Here is a 17,696-nt window from a genome sequence, read left to right on the forward strand (position 1 = left end):
TTTTTACTACACTTGGTACAGTGTAGGGAGATTTCATAATAAAGGGAATATGCTACATTTATGGTTAAGTATGGTTACCGAAGCTCTCAACAACTTATAGAATATCTTATTTGAAATATTTATAACTATGAAATCTTGTAGTCTATATTTATATCGATGCTAGCTTTAAACCTATATATCTCACCAACCTTTGTGTTGACTGTTTAAGCATGTTTATTCTCAGGTCCTTAAGAAAGTCTTCCGCTGTTGCATAACCTGAGCAAGCTGTGCATGGAGTCTCATGCTTTTGTTTAAATGAAGTGTTGCATTCAATAAAACCTTTGTCATGTATTATATTCGATTGTTATGTCACGTGTGTAGTATTTGAAAACTGATGTATTATGGAGATTATCTCCTAAATAATCGCCCGCTTGTTTAAAACATGCATTATGTATAATAATGGTGTGCTTTCTATGAAATGAATGCAATATTTTCTAAAACGTATCATATAGAGGTCAAATACCTCGCTATGGACCAATGAATAACGTACTGCATTTATAGTAATATGAACAGGTCGTTTCAGTTTTCATTTTAAAATTTAAATAAATATCATTCATTTATGTACTAACGTTTTAAGTATCAATCGCATCAGTTAACGAGTGTTACTATCGTGTACGTAACTAATTGGGAAACATATATATTTAATGAACACGGTTTAAATACACGTTGCAGGTTATTTATATATGTATCTAACAACTAATATTCCAATTTACGTTATTTAAACGTAGACATTAATAATCTAGTTTTATTATCTCGAAAAGTGTTGCGTATCTTTGAAATCAAATCAATTGATTATTATGTAATTTAGTCTTCCACTAGCTTTTGTCTAACTCTCGATATTTGACATATTGTTCTTATATGCAAATCACTTTACCATTTTCCGAATACCGTTAAAAAGGAAAGGTTTCCTAAATCAAAGTGGACCTCTTAACAGAGACTTGTAATCATACAATGTATCTGAAAAATCAATCATTTGATATTATCTTCTAATTCTATCGATAACTATTTTAAATATATTTTGAAACAAATACGTTCATGTAAAGTATTATACGTCTAATACTTTGTTAACATTTTCAAGTTATAATATATACATATATAATCATATCAGTTCATATACTGGTTCGTGAATCATTGGAATTTGGTCGACGTTAAATGAATGTATGAACACAGTTTACAATTCTTGAGATTCAACTTAACAAACTTTGCTTATCGTGTCAGAAACATATAAAGATTAAAGTTTAAATTTGGTCGAAAATTTCCTGGTCGTCACATTTACCAAATTGATTTAAAATTAAATTGTAAAAAATTTCAAAACAGCTAAACACTTCTTCTTTGGGTTTTAACAAATAAGTCCAGACAGTCCTAGAAAAATCATCAACAACAGTTAGAAAATATCTAAATCCTTATTTACCTTTAACTTTATAAGGACCCCATTTGTCAAGATGTATTAAGTCTCCTAAACTTTTTGTTTTATGATTACTTAATGGAAAAGGATCTCTTGTTTGTTTTGCTTTATGACAAGTTTCACATGGTTCAACATTTTATTAACTTTATTAAAACCAAGTTTATCACTTAATTCATTCAAAGCTTGATATGCAGGTTGTCCAAGTCTTTCATGCCACAGTTTACTTTTAGACAAATTTGAATAAATCATGTTACATTTAAACATATTACCATTGAAATTTTCATCAAAGAAGTAAAGACCATCAAATTCACTACCAGTCCCCATCAGTCTTTTTTGAATCAAATCCTGAATATAACATTTATTTGCATCAAAACTAACAACAAGATTGCTATCTTTAATCATTTTGTTCACAGACAGTAAACTAACACAGTATTGAGGAATGACTAAAACATCATACAGTTCAATATTATCAGACAGTTTTAAAGTTCCCATTTGTAAAATTTTAGCAACAGTACCATTTGGATGATTGACAGTTAAATTTAAATCTGAAACATCAATAACTTTGTTTAAATTTTGAGTATTTAAAACCATGTGTTGGTTTGCACCTGAATCAATAATCCAACCTTTTGAATCATTTTTATATTGAAAGATGTTTGAAGAGAAAAATTTATCAAACTGTGAATTAAAAAACACATTATTGTTTTGTATACTACCTGACATGTTTGACTCCACTTGATTGTAAACAGGTTTCTCATTGACAAGATTAAGGAGCTTCATAATCTGATCACTAGTCAATTGAACATTAGTAGTACAAGAATTATGTTTTTCAGTAACACAATTATTACTGTTAAACCTAGGAGCACCTTGATTGAAAGGTTTTTTAATATAACCAGGTGGATATCCAATTAGTTCATAACATCTTTCAATAGTATGACCAAGCATGTTACAGTTTGTGCATTTCAGAGGTGGATTTTGTATTTTTTTTCTTGTTATTTGTAGAATTACTACCATTAACAAAATTAGCAGTTTTAGAATTAAAAGCAGATGAGTGTATCTTATTGACATTAGAACTAGATGCAGAATGCAATCTATGAGACTCATCCCTAGAAATAATTGAAAAAGCAGTTTTAACAGATGGAACAGGATCAGAAGTAAGAATTTGACTTCTAATAGGCACATAAACATCATCAAGACCCATTAAAAACTGCATAAGCTTTAGAAATTGACTATGTTCTTGGAAAGATTTATTAGCAGACACAATATCATCAATTTTAACCATATCATCAAATTGTCTCCACATAGCATTCAAGTTATGATAATAGTCAGATAATGATTGACCAGATTGACTACATGAATTAATTTTTTGATATAGATTAAATGTAACAGATGCATCTATCTTGTCATAGGTTTCTTTTAACTCATTCCAAACAAATTCAGCTGTTTTTGAAATTTTTTGACCATTGTATACATCTTCAGACAGAGACATTAGAATCCATGTAAGAACAACAAAGTTACATCTATCCCATTGACCTAATAACACTTCATCATCCTCATATTCATATCTGACACAAGTACCATCAATAAACCCAAGTTTATTTTTAGTTTGTAAAGCAAGTTTCATAGCACAAGATCAAACATTATAATTTTCAGTTCCTTTTAACTTTTGTGTGATTAAAGAAGCACCAAATGTATCACTAGGATGTAAATACAAAGGATCATTAAATTCAAGTTTACTAATCTTAGTAATACTACCAGAACTAACAGAACTATCATCAGACATGGTTGCAGTAACAAGAAGATAACAAATAAGATCAAATCAGCACAAACATTTAACAAATAATCATGCAATGATTCAAAAAAATACAGATTAAACAATATATCAAGTAAATGGTCAAGATCAATCTACGCTTGATCAGGTTTTCATAGATCTCAAAGGATCTAGATCAAGAGTTGGGCGTAGAGATCTAGTCAGTGTAAAATAAAGCACGAATAAACACGAGACTTCCCTCTGAAGACAAGTTTGCAGCAGAAGAACAACAAGATCAAAGATGAACAAACCATAATTTTCCAAAATTAGGGTTTTCAATCAAACAACTTCTGATTAGCAAAATCGACCCAACAAAAGAATCCACAAATCGTTGTCGAACCCAAACACAGCAATAACAGTCACACTTTCAACCAATCTTGAAAGAATTGATTGAAGAACAGAAACCCTAATTTTCAGATCTGAAAATTAGTTATCAATTAACCAATAGATCGAACGAAATCAACCTTGCCGCTCTGATACCATGAACAAACTATAGAAGAATCACAAGATATAATCATTCAATCACAGAAGGATAAAACCTCTAATCACAAGAGGTTAATTAAATTAAACAAAGAAAACAAACGATCCAGCTCACTCAATTACACAATGATTCACACTTAACAAGATCAATACAATTTGATCTTGTTATCACTTACAAATTGAATCAAAACAGTAAACCCTAATTTGAGAGAGAAAGATATCGGCCAAAAAATACAGAAAAAATGATACTGAATAAAAATAAATTATATATAAATAATTTAATTTGCAGAATTGCCCTTGAAGTCTTCACTCCTCATACAACCAGCTTTTTCTTTTTACAGTTCAGCCACAAAACTTCAGTTCCAGAAATGACAACTTCAGTCTCTGCTCATTCTTAACCCATAAATAAATACAAAATAAAATTAAAGAACAAATGTTTAGATTACTTTATATAATTCAATAAATATACAAATTACAAACTTTGGTCTTGCATATTTATCTTACACCTTATTCTGAGCTATCTCAGTTCATAACAACTATTCATATTTTCATTTAAGTTGTCTCAATTATATATCTCTTTTGTTTTTCACAAATCAAAAATGAATTTTGATAGAATCAATAATAGTTTATTGGTGGAAAGTAGATTGATTTTGTTAAACTATTTGTATTTTTAAAGCGTAAATACACCAGAAATTCACATCCACCATAGTTCGATTGATTAATTAAGACCACTCCTAACCATGACATGCTTCTTAAAAAAGACTGTATTTCACGTCATCGCCACATCAACATATCTTTATAAAGAATAAAAAAGACTCAACATTACCAATTATGATTCACTTCTTTAAAAGATTGGTCCACTTATTCTATATTATCAAATATAAATATTTGTAACAACAATAAATAATACTCGTATAAAACAGTTAACGGTTCATGTATAGTTAAAAATCTTGGCTTTTCTTTCAAGGGCCCACTTGATATCAACGTCCTCCATCCTCTCAAGTACGACGAATTCCTAAAAGTTCCATTAAATGACATAAAATGACTACGTGTAACCTATGGTGTCTTTTTGAAATTGTTAAATGACTGAGACAAAGACGAACCATAGGCTCTGGTCTAACAAACATTATTAGTTTTTCAAAGTACATGATGGAATGAATAGGTCATAGGTCTTAAACTATAAATGGCAATTTTCAAGTGATTCTCGTATGATCCCAAAATCTCTCCCTAGGTATTTCTTCATCCCTAATCTTGTAATCATATATATACATATTTCAGAAATTTCAAGTTTATTTTAGGTCTCTTCTCATTGCATTTGTTTAATTCAATCAATTAATTATGGCTGAACAAACCTCGTCAGAATCCAAAGAAGATATCCATGAAGTAAGTAATCCGATTTATGTCAACAAACGATTATAATTCATAGAAATGAGCATTTGCATTGTGGAAATTCTGTTCGTGTTGATAATAATAACACTCATGGATACGTGATCACACCAATTACAAAATAACTATCTCTATGTCTCTATACACTAATTAAAAGAATAAATAAATGAAACATAACCTTATAATCGAACTAGTCCATGTTTGTACTAGGGTGTAAAACCACGCGATAATATCATTATTAGGAATTGATTGATGTTTGAATTTTGATGGTTGAGTTATTTATGTAGATTGCCCCTTTTGATCCCACAAAGAAAAAGAAGAAGAAAAAGGTGGTAATCCAGGATATTGGAGAAGATGAACACTTATCTGAAAAGATCGATAACCTATCAAGTTGAGCCTATTTTACTAATTTTCCTTATCAAACTTCGAACTTGTAACTTTATGTCTTAAAATTTCAAATACTTTATCAATGGTTTTGTATAGACTAATGTAGTTTCCTGCAGTTGCAGATGGCGTAGAAAATGCATTTGCTGGTATGAAAAAGAAGAAGAAAAAAGCAGTAAGTTTCCAAGTGTTTGCAGACGACCCTTGTTTGTATATTTTTAGAAAGAAAAAATAATAATAAATCGTTTCTATAACTACGGTCAACCTTGATATGTTGATGTTTGTTTTGCTAGGTGGGAACTGATTTGACTAATGACGGAAGTTCTCACTCGGGAGCAGGTTCACATTATATCATAAACTTCATTGTGTTTAACATGCCATTACAAAATTAAAGTGGCAATATGGGTTGCTTTTGCAGGATGGTTAACGGGTCAAAAAACATATAAACCTTATATAGGCCTATATGTTGATAGTTACTTCATTGAAGATAAATTTGGGCAACTTTTGACCGTTTCGACCCGTTTCCTTTAAGCAGTTTTTCTTTTCAAATGACTCTTTTGACTTATAACATCATCAAAATGTTTGAAATTGTCATATGTTGTTATTATATAAACATGTTTTGTTTGTGCTGAAGGTGATGTAGGCAAGGATGTAGAAGATGTTAAGAATTTGGAACCAAAATTACCATGGGAAGGAACTGATCGAGATTACTACTATGGGGAGGTGTGTGTCGTTTTAACATTTAATGGTGATCATCAATCAATTTTGTTACTCCTTATATAAATGTAATAGAAATTTTCAGTAACATGTTATGTTTATGAATCTAAGTGCAGCTATTAAGCAGAGTTTTTCATATATTAAGAGAGAACAACCCTGAACTGGCTGGAGATAGACGACGAACAGTCGTAAGACCCCCACAAGTTCTTCGTGAAGGCACAAAAAAGACTGTTTTCGTCAACTTTATGGATTTGTGCCGCACGTAAGTGTTTTACTTTCTAAGTTTCATCATCTACAAGACATTATCTATGTGATGACTGTTCCCGAACATTTATGTATGAATGTAACAAGACCCAGTGGCGATTCTATGATCAAAACTCAAAGGGATCCTATACAATTTGATCAGTAGTTTTTAATTCTTTTCTTCTTCTAAAAATGGCCATTTACTTTAAGCAAAACTATCATTTTAAAAACATATGGGTCCCAACTTTAAATTCAGTGATGTCATATACAATTTAATTGATATTTGCAGGAAAAAATTCACACTAGTGGGATCGATTCCACTTCTTTCACCCCTGACGGGTCTCACATCTCCATATATGCTTTGTGTGTAGATGTGGGTCCCTGGAAAATGTCGCATCTGGCTTTATAATAACGAAATAATCAGATTACTTTTTTGACAGAATGCATAGGCAACCAGATCATGTGATGACTTTTTTACTAGCTGAAATGGGAACAAGTGGGTCCCTTGATGGTCAGCAGAGATTGGTAGTCAAGGGCCGTTTTGCTCCTAAGAATTTCGAAGGAATACTAAGAAGATATATCAGTAAGTTTTTAGACACAAAAACTCACGATTGTGTCTCTTTATGTTGTTGTAAAGGTTGTTTTAATGTTATTCGTCGTGATTGCAGACGAATATGTCATATGTAATGGTTGCAGAAGTCCAGATACGATTCTTTCAAAGGAGAACCGACTCTTCTTCCTTAGATGTGAACAGGTTAATGATTAAAAACTGACTCGAAACATACAAATAACTTGCTCATAATCATAAACTGGATGAGTTATCTTTTTCTTTATTATTTTAATATTATTTTTATTATATTCCTTTATTTTTTAAAGATGTTCTATTATTATTTACAGTGTGGTTCTGGGCGGTCAGTGGCTCCTATCAAGACTGGTTTTGTTGCACGGGTCGGGCGTAGGAAAGCTGGGACCTAGAGTTGACTTTCCTTGTTGGTCAATTTTGATTAAAGCTCAGGTAAATTCAGCATTTAGAGAAGGACTCGCGGAAAGATTTATTCTCTAATTCACATATTCTTTCATTTGGTTAAATTTGATACTTGATGATGTATTTTTGGCCCTGGTCAACTTGACGGTCAACAATGCAAGGTCAACGATAATTAAACTTGTTAGAGCTATATAAATACCGTTGAAATTTATCTACTTTGGATCTGTCATCCTCTTGAAAAAAACCTACACTGATATTATTATAAGTGAGTATACTAACCATCGAGTATACTAACCATCTAACTAAAACCAGGTCAAGCTTGTAGAATTTTAAACATTTGTGTCTAATCAAACATGTCATATGGCTACAAAAATTTGAAGGGGTCAAAACTCGCCCAATGTGTGTTATGATGCTAACAACTTCCTAATTTGTAAACAGTTATATCAACATATAGTATGATACTTAAAATATAAGAATTAAACTAAAAGGAGTTGGCGGGTCAACCAAACCAACTGGAAGTTTTGACTTTTGACCCATACAAAAAAGGTATGTGTTTTGACCCATTACCCAACCTACCCATCTGTCACCTCTAAGTAATATAAGTCGGAGAAATAAATGTATCTTTTAGTTACACATGATGATTCTAGTTGCTTTTAATTTCTAAGATCCATAGATAGGATATGTAGAAAGATCACTAACATTTTTTCAAGTAAGATTGTCGCCGCACCTTGTAAGAATACTTATACAAATTTACCAGAAACTCAAAGTATAACCGAAGAATATCACATCTTTGGATTAAAATCTGAGTAACCAATTTCCTGGAAATGAAAAATTTAAACGAAAAATGTGATTATATATATGGTTATGTCAAACCGTCATAGAAATAGAGTTTGACTTTTTTAGTCAAATACCTGGCAAATAACAGAAGTATGATGTGTACACTTTCCAATTTTGACTTCCTATTTAGACAAACTCAGCTTTGAGAGAACAGAAGCAGCTTGATCACCGCCCAACAAGAAATACGGATGCCTCAAAGCATCTGAAGCTGATAAACGACCTTTACGCAAAGAACCTCGTTCTGAAATTAGTTTTGTAACCAAATCCCAGCCTCTACCTGAATCTAAATCAAGAACACTTGTATTGGGTCTAGATCGAGTTTTTTCCCGCCATCTTTTTAAGTCATAGTTTACAGCTTTTAGTTCTAGATTGAAGTTCTTTAAGCCTGCACTTGACCTTAAAGTTGGTATAGCCATTTGCATTAGTACTATTCCAGCTGAATACATGTCAAAAAGATCAGGGCTGTTTAGCTGCAAAAAAAAAAAAAAAAAAAAAAAAAAAAAAAAAAAGTAAAATATGTTATATAACTGCCTAAAATAAACAGAGAGTTGAAAAGGTTTATGCTTTCTGAATAGTCTTGAAAATCCAACCATGTTTATTTAAACATAAATTTACCTAAAATCAGATCACTGATTATAGGAAGCAAATCCAAAAAACCCCTTATTGGTGGCAATTTGACCCATTTACTTATAAGTGTGATAATGTGGGCTATATTATTTTCTCAATAGGGAATTCTAGCTCAAAGGGCAGATCAAACGGTTCAAGGGTATAGAAAGCCGCGCAAAAGTGTATTTCTAACACATACACCCTTCTAAATCATTTCATCCACAATATTTGGTTATCATTGCATTAACATAGTTTTTGTTTTTATTTTATGCCTTCTTTTCATAAATATAAATATTCTATATTATACTGAATGCCAAAAAGAGATTTGGCATTCAACATGACCGTTTTAACCCAAACCCATTTTGACCCATTACCCAATTCGCTTGACACAACCATTTTGCCACCTCTAGCCCCTATCATTTTCAATTCAAAATGCTATACAAAAACAATGTTTCACATATAATGCGATACTATATATTAAAAATTAAAATTAAAAAAATCTGTATATGAAAATGTATAGCACCTGCCAAAGAATAGGAGAAAGAAGAGCTGCAACTGGTTCGGGCGGTGGTGATGGTGTTTCTTCTGGGAGGACGTATAATTCCGGTGGGCAATAATCAGGGTCGAGAAGACCTCGATTAGGTACATAATTCTTTCCAATACGTAAATCAGTTGCTGCACCAAAATCAATAAGTTTGATCTGTCCCTTTTTAGTTACCACTAAATTGGCTGGTTTTATATCCCGATGAACAATACCCGTGTCATGTATTTTCTTGAGTGATGAAATGATCTGCCTCATTATTTGTTTGATTATTAGTGCATTTCGGTCTATTGATTCAAGTCCTTCTAATACTCGACCGAACATAAGTGATTCCAAATTCAATGGAAAGATTCTATCTTTCATGTAATCACCAAGGTCTCGATCTCCCTACATTAATCATATGAACACATGATATGCATATTATGATTATCACAATATACTATTAATTTAATTGATTCTTATCATTGTATATCAAATTTACCTCAAATTTCCATACAAGCCATTTCTCACCCTTTGAGAATATTGAATTATTTTTGTCAGAAATAAAGCTGCCGAGAAACTCAGCACATGTCTCGGGAGCTGCACGCGATAACCTGTAGTTAAACCATTCTTCAAAATCACCACATTCAATAGCACCTTGAACTCCAATTTTCACCTAAAAGTATGCATTTTTACCAATTGGGTTACTAAAACTAGAACTAATAACCATTCAATCAGTGATATTGAATAAAAATTGCTAATAAACTTGACACCTGTTTGAAAATAGTTCTCACTAAAAGTATCTATTTTTACCAACTGGGTCACTAAACTAAACTAAACTCTATAAACAACCAAATAAAAGTTGTAAAATTCTTGATAAAAAGGTGAACCTGTTTAAGCATAGTTTTCATTAAAGTAGGCATTTTTACCAATTGGGTCAATAAACCTACACAATATAATGAACCAAACAAAAATATAGAATCCAAATTTTACAAAATCTTGATAAAGATACAAACTTTTTCACCTGTTTGAGACCAACTATCACCTAAAAGTAAGCATTTTTTTCACCTGTTTAAGAATAACTCTCTCTTTAAATCTTTCATCTTTTTCCAGTTGCCTCCTTCTACTCCCACTTTGTCTTACTTTCTCCTCAACAGTCATATTTTTAGGAACCACAACACCTGAATAAACAACACCAAATGATCCTTCACCCAATTTATCACCAATCAAAAAATCAGAAGTTTTTAAGCTTCTTCTACCAGAAACACCATCAATCACCTTTTGTACAGGAGCTAAAAAATATGCATCAATGGCACCAAACAAAACACCAGGTCTAGAAGTTAAATAAATCCAAAGTAAACCAGCAAACACAAAAACACCCCATTTTTCACTATCTGGTAGATCTTGTGTAATTGTTTGAAACTGATCATACCCTGTTTTAAAAATTGGAAATTTATCTAAATGAAGTGTGTTTTCTAATAAATCATCTGAGATTTCATTGAAAGATGCATTGAGTTTTAATGGTTGTTTTTTGAAATGAGGGAAAATATTGCTGGGTAAATTTGGTTTTGAAGGTGAGAAGCATATGAATTTGGAATAAAGTTTGAGGTTTGTTGAAGAAAGCATGGTAGCAGAAGCCATGGTTGGATTAAAATTTGTTGGATTTTTTAGAAGGATTATTTGATATTTGATGATTTGGTAATGTAAGTGTCAGCAAAGGGATGAACTTTTGCCACGTGGACAAGTGAGGGTTTATCCTTTTGGCCAGGATATGTGTGGAGATTGAGGAAACAGCAGTTCAGTCATTTTTCTGATAAAGAGGAGGAGCTTAAAAAACATTGGTTTTATAAGAGTGCTTAGAACCAACAATGACAAACTAGCCATTATATCAGTGTCACGTCAGTATTTTCTCATCAAGACTAACTCAAGACTAAATACTCTCAACTATGACATACTCGAATAAATTAAGAGTCACTATATTAATTAATTATTGTGTGGTATAAATATTGAGATCAAATATACAAGTCTGGTTACCTTTTGTTTCGTGTTGAGAAGGAAATGGAGGAGGGTGAGGGATGAGGACTAAAACCCGGACTAGCTCAGGGCTAATTGGTGCCATTGACGCCCTCATGAGCAGGGGCGGAACTTAGTTATATTCGGAGGGGGTGCCCGCCCCCTCCGGATTTGGAAAAAAAAAAAAAAATTACACTAAATTTTTTTTTTTTACTAACAAATAAGGTTTTTTTTTAGTGTTTACCCTCCTGGTATTCAAACTTTTATTAAATTTTTACATTCGCCCCACCTGTGTCCGGGTTCAAGTTCCGCCACTGCTCATGAGGGCTAGCCAGTGCAGAGTGATGACTAAACTGATGAGAATACTAAATATATTATTATATTGACACGACATTTTTTTCTAAAAAAACCTAATTACAACCAGTGTAATAGAAAATTCAACATGGGCAAACATGCTACTAAACGTCGAAACCAAAACAAACGATCTCAACGACAAGACAAAACCGCATTTTGCTAACAGAAAAAAGTCTAACTATGCATTAAAGAAAAGAAAAATAACAGCTTTGACTATCAAGTACTATTAAACAACACAGGGTGCTTGTTTATTCGTTCACTTCTATTTTTTCACAATATTTTCTCACAAAGTGATACGTAGTACGGAGTAATTATATATAACGCTATTAGGCAGAGTGAATAACTCGACCTGATTGGTCGGGTTACTATTCACTCCCCTACTATTATTATAATATATATAACGCTATTAGGCAGAGTGAATAACTCGACCTGATTGGTCGGATTACTATTCACTCCCCTACTATTATTATAATTAATTTTATTATTATTTTTTTAATCTATTTTTACGAAATTTAGTTTCTTTACAATTAGTATATCTTTTTTAACCAACTTTAGTTTCTCCACAATTGGTATATATACAAAACTTAAATTAGGCAACACTAAATCAACGCAATATATATTTATAGAAAAAGATGGGGTGCTAAACGATCTTTGTTTTTTATATTTGTGTTTTATAGAAATTGACTTTTGTTTAAGCGTTATTCTTTTGTGTAACTATTTTAACAACTTAATTATGTGAGTTTAATTTATTCAATTACACAAGATTAAATTATGCAAATTTATTTTTGTAATATTTGCCTAGCAAAGCTAGCTAACCATTCTTCTTGTTAGGTTACCCCAACGGGAGTTGATCCGTACACCACCTTGTTTTTGCCATACACCATCAAAACAATTATTTAGACAGTTTTACCCTTCCTTTGAGAAGTTAAGGGGAGTTGGTGGTGAACAAAAGGAAGGGTAAAAATGTCCAAAAAAATTATTTAGTGGTGTATGGCAAAATAGAGGTAGTGTACGAATCACCCCCTTTACCAAATCCAAAAGGTGTCAATGTGGCATAGTTTTATAAGATTTTTAATTATTAATTTATTAATATTACCGAAAAAATAAGAGAAAAGGAATATTGTAGGAGGTCTTCAGAAATTAGTCTATCAAAGAACCCCAAACATGAGAATACAGTGAGTATGAAGATTATTCAATAATCTTTCACCATGTGTGATTGCAACTCATATTCACTCTCTCCATATTCTTTCAACAAATTCCCTTCATCTTCAACCCACACAATCTCCTTTCTGAGTTATTTTCAATTCACCACAAAAAAGCCCACAACTTTTTCTCTGAAACTTAGTCAAAATTCTAACCCATCAAAGTCAGCATCCGACCCACATCAATTTCTTGATGAATTGAAGCTCAAAGATCAAAAGAAAACTAAAACCCAGATTGAATTGGATGTTAATGGTGTTAAAAATCCCGAGTTTATTCAATTTGATGATAATTCGAGGGAAATTGGAGAAGAACAAGAAGAGGATTTGGTCAAATTTAGTGATTCAGAAGATGTGAATTTGGGGGAATTTGATGTTGATAATATGAATAATCAAGTCAAGGTTGTAAGGAAAGGGAAACAATTGATGAAAAGATCAAATGTAATTGCAAAGCAAGTGATAAGTATTCAATCTGCACTTAGTTTAGGGTTCATTTCACAGCTTTGGGTGGATACTAACACTGTAAGTTTATCAAGTTTACTTCTGTTTTATTACATGTAATTGTTCATTACTGTTATGATAGATATCATTATGGTTTTTATGGAGTATAATTATATAAGTAGGGTTCTATTTGCAAAGTTTTTATATACCATGTCTTATGGAATTTGGACTCATTTATGATTTTCATTGGATGAGGGAGTAGAATCTAAGAATAAACTTACTGTATCTACATTATGCCATGATAGCTGGTTTGCATAAGGACATTTGAGTTCTTTAGTTCGGGTTCATGCTTAATATTGTTGTAATTTTTCGATTTGTAGTTCGTTATATTGGTATGTTGGTAGTTTTGGTTTGTATCAGTTTAGGTAGGTGGAGCTCGATATAGATAGTTCATTAGTAGCCACTTTCTAGGTACCAGCTTCACCGAGGCCTTCTTTTGTACTTTTTATTGGGCCCTTTTTCTTTCTGAAAAATGTGTTCCCTTTTTATAAAAGTTATTGTTATTTTCACCGGAAAAATAAAGCTGGTTTGCATAAAGTTAAAATCTTTTTAGCATCAATGCATTATGGTCGGTTTCAAGTCCCCTGGATGCTTTTGTTCATGAACACTTAATTCTAATTATATTTTGTGTTTTTGTTATACTTAGTGTACTTTGTCCTTTCACAGTGGACGGTAGTAATTGTAGAAGTGAGGCCTAATTTGCTATCTGGAGAACAAGAAAGGTTTTTTTTGGAAGACACAATACAGGTAAATACCCTAATCTTTTGCTTGCTACAAAGGAATCAATAATTTTCTTATTGGATTCTCCACTTGGTTGGACAATTCTATTCCTCGAAATATTTCTAAAAATTCTTGCTTTGATGTTAGAAAAGGGTTTAATACGTAATTACACTTTGGCTATAGGTTGGTGACATGGTGCTTGTCGAGGACGAGAGTGTGATGGACAACGAGTTTAAAATGGTTGGACTAGAAACTCTGGTATGGTCACCATTTTTACTATAGCTGAGTATTTTGTTCAACCCTGTAACACATGCAACATATAAACATAGACCTAATTTCATCTAATAACAAACTACGTAACTGGTGTTGGTGCATTGGTGGTGACCTAACTTCCCATAGGGAGGTTAGAGGTTCGACTCTCATGTGCTGCAAAAATATTTCTCTTGTGGTTACCCGACCATGGGACTCGGAGGTTTCGGACGTCTGTGCGTTTGAGCCTCACCCGAGGGGGTTTACCACACGTGATGCCCGTAGGGATTCGTCGTGGGGGCTTTCTTCTGAGGGGCGGTAGGACTGTATTGGTTCGTCCTAAGAAATGATCGGGTGAGTGGATTCTGACATTGCGTTCGGACCCCTGTTAGTGACTCTTAACCGCCGTTAAAAAAAAAATAACAAACTACGTAATTAGTTCCGTAATGAGCAACACACTTGCTTCGTAAAAATGAAGTCCTTGAGGTTAGAAAATGGCTCTACCTTGGTAATTTGCCAACGACCGGAGTGGTAGCTTTATTTGTATGCAAATGACCAAAGTTTTTGAAATAAATGTGATGCATAAAACCGTAGATTTGTATTGTTAGCCCTTACAGTATCCTGGTGTCAAGTTTGTGACATAATCACTGTCATAGATATAAAAGTAACAAACTCAAAAGTCTAATGGAATCACATTTGGAATCGACGTAGATATCTTTGTCATCCAAGTGAGTGACACCTCATTCAATGCTTTTTCTTAGGTAGGATATAGTGTTGTGACGCCAGGTCGACGAGATATTGGAAAGGTATGTCTTTTGATCTCAAATACAACGGTTTCTTTCACACTTATATTTGCACATTCTATTAAATATCGTTTCTTGTTTCTAGAATACCTCAAACTCAACTAATTTTATATATTTTACAAAGGTTAAAGAGTCTTTATTATACTAATCCTTGAATTCCCGTGTTTATAGGTTCGAGGGTATACTTTTAATATTAACTCTGGTGCGATAGAATCTCTAGAGCTCGACTCATTTGGAATATCCATCATCCCATCAAGTTTGGTGAGTAAATGATTCTTATGGTGTTTGGATATGCATATGGAACTCATTATCCGATTGGCTTTTAATATATGGATGAACAATTATGCTGTTGATTATCTGATTATCTAAGGACTAAGGGTCACTAAATAAGTTTTATATTAAGCTAAATTGAATAGACTTTTTTTCTCTCTCATTGAATAAACATCCCTAAATTTTTTACAAGATGTTCCTTTAGGTCATTTTATATAAATTCCATAAACAATTAGAATTGATTATCTAATTATTACAACTTCAAACAAGTTAAACAAATCCAAACATCATCCCTACAACCCATCTTATTATGCGATTACTCACACTTTCAATTTGCACATCATATTAACACCCTCCTTTTGTGAAGTTTTCTTCTTTAGAAGATTTTCAAGCTAAAATTTAGCATTTGCTTATGTTTTGCCATTTTTTTGAAACTGGAATGCGGCTTATTGCAGGTAAGCACATATGCGTTAATGGTGGAAGATGTATTTGAAGTCGTATCTGATACAGTTGTGGTGCATGAAGCTGCAGCCTCACGTATACAGCGGCTAACTAAGGTAACTATATAAGTTTTTTTAGTGATGGTTATGTTTCCAACTCGTGTTGCTTGTGGGTTGAACCATGAATTTATCAATAAGCTTAGTCCTTGCTTATTTAAGTGCTGATACACTTACTTATCTTGATAGTTTATAAACCAATCCAAACACTCTTCAGGAAACTGCTTATCTACTTATTCAGACAAAACGAGCACTTAAAATTAAGCATGATAGTAGTGATTATTAATAGAAAAGTGCTTATAAATAAGCAACCCATACCCCTTACACAATAAGCTAATCACAATGATTCAGGGTCTTTTTGTTTAATCACGTTAATTTCTGACTTGCTAACGTGTCTGTGTGGAAATTTAATGTTTGATGTGATAAAGATGTAGATAAATAATAGTGTTCGTTTTGTATGCTGAATAAATCAATTAAATAACTAAAGAATTTCCAATTTAACTCTCCATAATATTGTTGATGACGGTTTTGTCTCTAGTTTTGAAGAAGTCATGACCTAACAGGGAAATACACATTTCATGACTTCAATTATTTAGACATGATTTTTTTCATTATGTCGAAACAAATATATCCATATTCCTAATATGGCCTACTAAATCAAGTTCATACAGATTTAGTCAAAAACATATAGGGCTTTAGGTCCACAAAGTCCTCATATTATCTCATTATCCAAACATTCCTTTTTTCTTCTTTGTAACAGGGTTTCTGGGGTGGCCGGAGAATGAGTTACTCTATGAACGATCTTGACGATTATCAGGATATCGAAACACAATCAGTATACCGAAAAGGCAGGAGAAGAAAGTCCGGTGCGGATCGGCAAAGACCTCAGAAAAGACCTGCTGACGACATCGAAGAAGACTGGGATCTTCCCATGGATTATCTATGAGTTCTTGAATTTGCTTTTATTTAATCGAGTTTTGGATGTTTAGCTTCTTTGAGCTGCGAATCTGCGATATGCAAAGTTGAACAATACAACATGTGATGCATCGGTATATCACCTTAATCGCGATTAAGAGATTTGTCGGAGGGTTAGATTATTAGTTGCAAATAAATGCTCAAACGGTTGTTGATTCGTTATGGATCATAAACTTACTAAAAGGTTTTAGTATAGTCAAAATAAACTTACTAAAATGTTTTACTTCCTCCCAATTTGTAGTCTATATTAATCTACCATATATCCAATTTAATTGTACATTTTCAAAAGTAGATAGAATAATTGAATATAATTATCATTATAATCATAATTATTTTATTGCATTTAAGTTTAAAATATGAACATAAAAAAAAGTTCGCCGGAAAGATCTTGTCTTACATTTTTATCTGGTTTTCTGTATTATGTTTATATAATTCATTTATATTTTAAATAAATTAAAAAATAACAAGGAAAATGAATAAAAAATTATGCTAAGGGTATAGTTGTCATCATTTTTAAATTGAAAGAGGAGTATTTATGCAATAATTTTTGTGTTTTTTTAATCTGGATAAGTAAATAAAGTATGGAAACAATGTGTATTACCGTGTAAACAAAGCATAGATTATTTATTGAACAGCAAAATTAAACCAACCATACATTAACTCGATATTATATTATCTGTATATCCAAATTGAGTGTCACTTGGAT

At 32.3% G+C, this 17,696-nt stretch overlaps 4 protein-coding genes across 4 annotated transcripts; 2 read left to right on the forward strand and 2 right to left on the reverse strand.

The window, feature by feature from the left end:
• Positions 1 to 2,387: 2,387 nt before the first annotated feature.
• LOC139902719 (uncharacterized) lies at positions 2,388 to 3,224 on the reverse strand. The gene is made up of 2 exons (XM_071885321.1): positions 3,106 to 3,224; positions 2,388 to 3,006 (listed from the first exon to the last, which is right to left on the reverse strand). Exons 1-2 carry the CDS (start codon positions 3,222 to 3,224, stop codon positions 2,388 to 2,390), a joined length of 738 nt encoding a protein of 245 aa, XP_071741422.1.
• Positions 3,225 to 5,069: 1,845 nt separating this feature from the next.
• LOC139899491 (eukaryotic translation initiation factor 2 subunit beta-like) lies at positions 5,070 to 7,668 on the forward strand. Its single transcript, XM_071882321.1, has 8 exons — positions 5,070 to 5,114; positions 5,405 to 5,507; positions 5,621 to 5,707; positions 6,136 to 6,224; positions 6,335 to 6,480; positions 6,902 to 7,044; positions 7,130 to 7,215; positions 7,359 to 7,668. Exons 1-8 carry the CDS (start codon positions 5,070 to 5,072, stop codon positions 7,434 to 7,436), a joined length of 777 nt encoding a protein of 258 aa, XP_071738422.1. The 3' UTR covers positions 7,437 to 7,668.
• Positions 7,571 to 11,207, reverse strand: LOC139899490 (serine/threonine-protein kinase STN8, chloroplastic). The gene is made up of 5 exons (XM_071882320.1): positions 10,478 to 11,207; positions 9,912 to 10,085; positions 9,413 to 9,817; positions 8,358 to 8,753; positions 7,571 to 8,264 (listed from the first exon to the last, which is right to left on the reverse strand). The coding sequence occupies exons 1-4, from the start codon at positions 11,048 to 11,050 to the stop codon at positions 8,406 to 8,408; spliced, it is 1,500 nt and encodes a 499-aa protein (XP_071738421.1). The 5' UTR covers positions 11,051 to 11,207; the 3' UTR covers positions 7,571 to 8,264; positions 8,358 to 8,405.
• Positions 11,208 to 12,898: 1,691 nt separating this feature from the next.
• Positions 12,899 to 17,250, forward strand: LOC139899492 (uncharacterized). Its single transcript, XM_071882322.1, has 7 exons — positions 12,899 to 13,497; positions 14,143 to 14,223; positions 14,380 to 14,454; positions 15,207 to 15,251; positions 15,420 to 15,509; positions 15,974 to 16,075; positions 16,776 to 17,250. The coding sequence occupies exons 1-7, from the start codon at positions 12,985 to 12,987 to the stop codon at positions 16,959 to 16,961; spliced, it is 1,092 nt and encodes a 363-aa protein (XP_071738423.1). The 5' UTR covers positions 12,899 to 12,984; the 3' UTR covers positions 16,962 to 17,250.
• Positions 17,251 to 17,696: the final 446 nt, after the last annotated feature.

This window comes from Rutidosis leptorrhynchoides, chromosome 3, assembly GCF_046630445.1.
Source record: "Rutidosis leptorrhynchoides isolate AG116_Rl617_1_P2 chromosome 3, CSIRO_AGI_Rlap_v1, whole genome shotgun sequence".
NCBI lineage: Eukaryota > Viridiplantae > Streptophyta > Magnoliopsida > Asterales > Asteraceae > Rutidosis > Rutidosis leptorrhynchoides.

Excerpts from the sequence above, each read along its gene's own strand:
- LOC139899490 (XM_071882320.1), bottom strand. The coding sequence starts at position 11,050 with ATGGCTTCTGCTACCATGCTTTCTTCAACAAACCTCAAACTTTATTCC. Across the intron at positions 10,086-10,477 it reads AGAGAGTTATTCTTAAACAG|GTGAAAATTGGAGTTCAAGG; the intron begins GTGAAAAAAATG and ends GCATACTTTTAG. Across the intron at positions 9,818-9,911 it reads GGCTTGTATGGAAATTTGAG|GGAGATCGAGACCTTGGTGA; the intron begins GTAAATTTGATA and ends TGATTAATGTAG.
- LOC139899492 (XM_071882322.1), top strand. The coding sequence starts at position 12,985 with ATGTGTGATTGCAACTCATATTCACTCTCTCCATATTCTTTCAACAAA. Across the intron at positions 14,455-15,206 it reads TGGTTGGACTAGAAACTCTG|GTAGGATATAGTGTTGTGAC; the intron begins GTATGGTCACCA and ends GCTTTTTCTTAG. Across the intron at positions 15,252-15,419 it reads GTCGACGAGATATTGGAAAG|GTTCGAGGGTATACTTTTAA; the intron begins GTATGTCTTTTG and ends CCGTGTTTATAG.
- LOC139899491 (XM_071882321.1), top strand. The coding sequence starts at position 5,070 with ATGGCTGAACAAACCTCGTCAGAATCCAAAGAAGATATCCATGAA. Across the intron at positions 6,225-6,334 it reads GAGATTACTACTATGGGGAG|CTATTAAGCAGAGTTTTTCA; the intron begins GTGTGTGTCGTT and ends ATCTAAGTGCAG. Across the intron at positions 7,045-7,129 it reads AATACTAAGAAGATATATCA|ACGAATATGTCATATGTAAT; the intron begins GTAAGTTTTTAG and ends TCGTGATTGCAG.
- LOC139902719 (XM_071885321.1), bottom strand. The coding sequence starts at position 3,224 with ATGTCTGATGATAGTTCTGTTAGTTCTGGTAGTATTACTAAGATTAGT. Across the intron at positions 3,007-3,105 it reads GCTTCTTTAATCACACAAAA|ATATGAATATGAGGATGATG; the intron begins GTTAAAAGGAAC and ends TACTTGTGTCAG.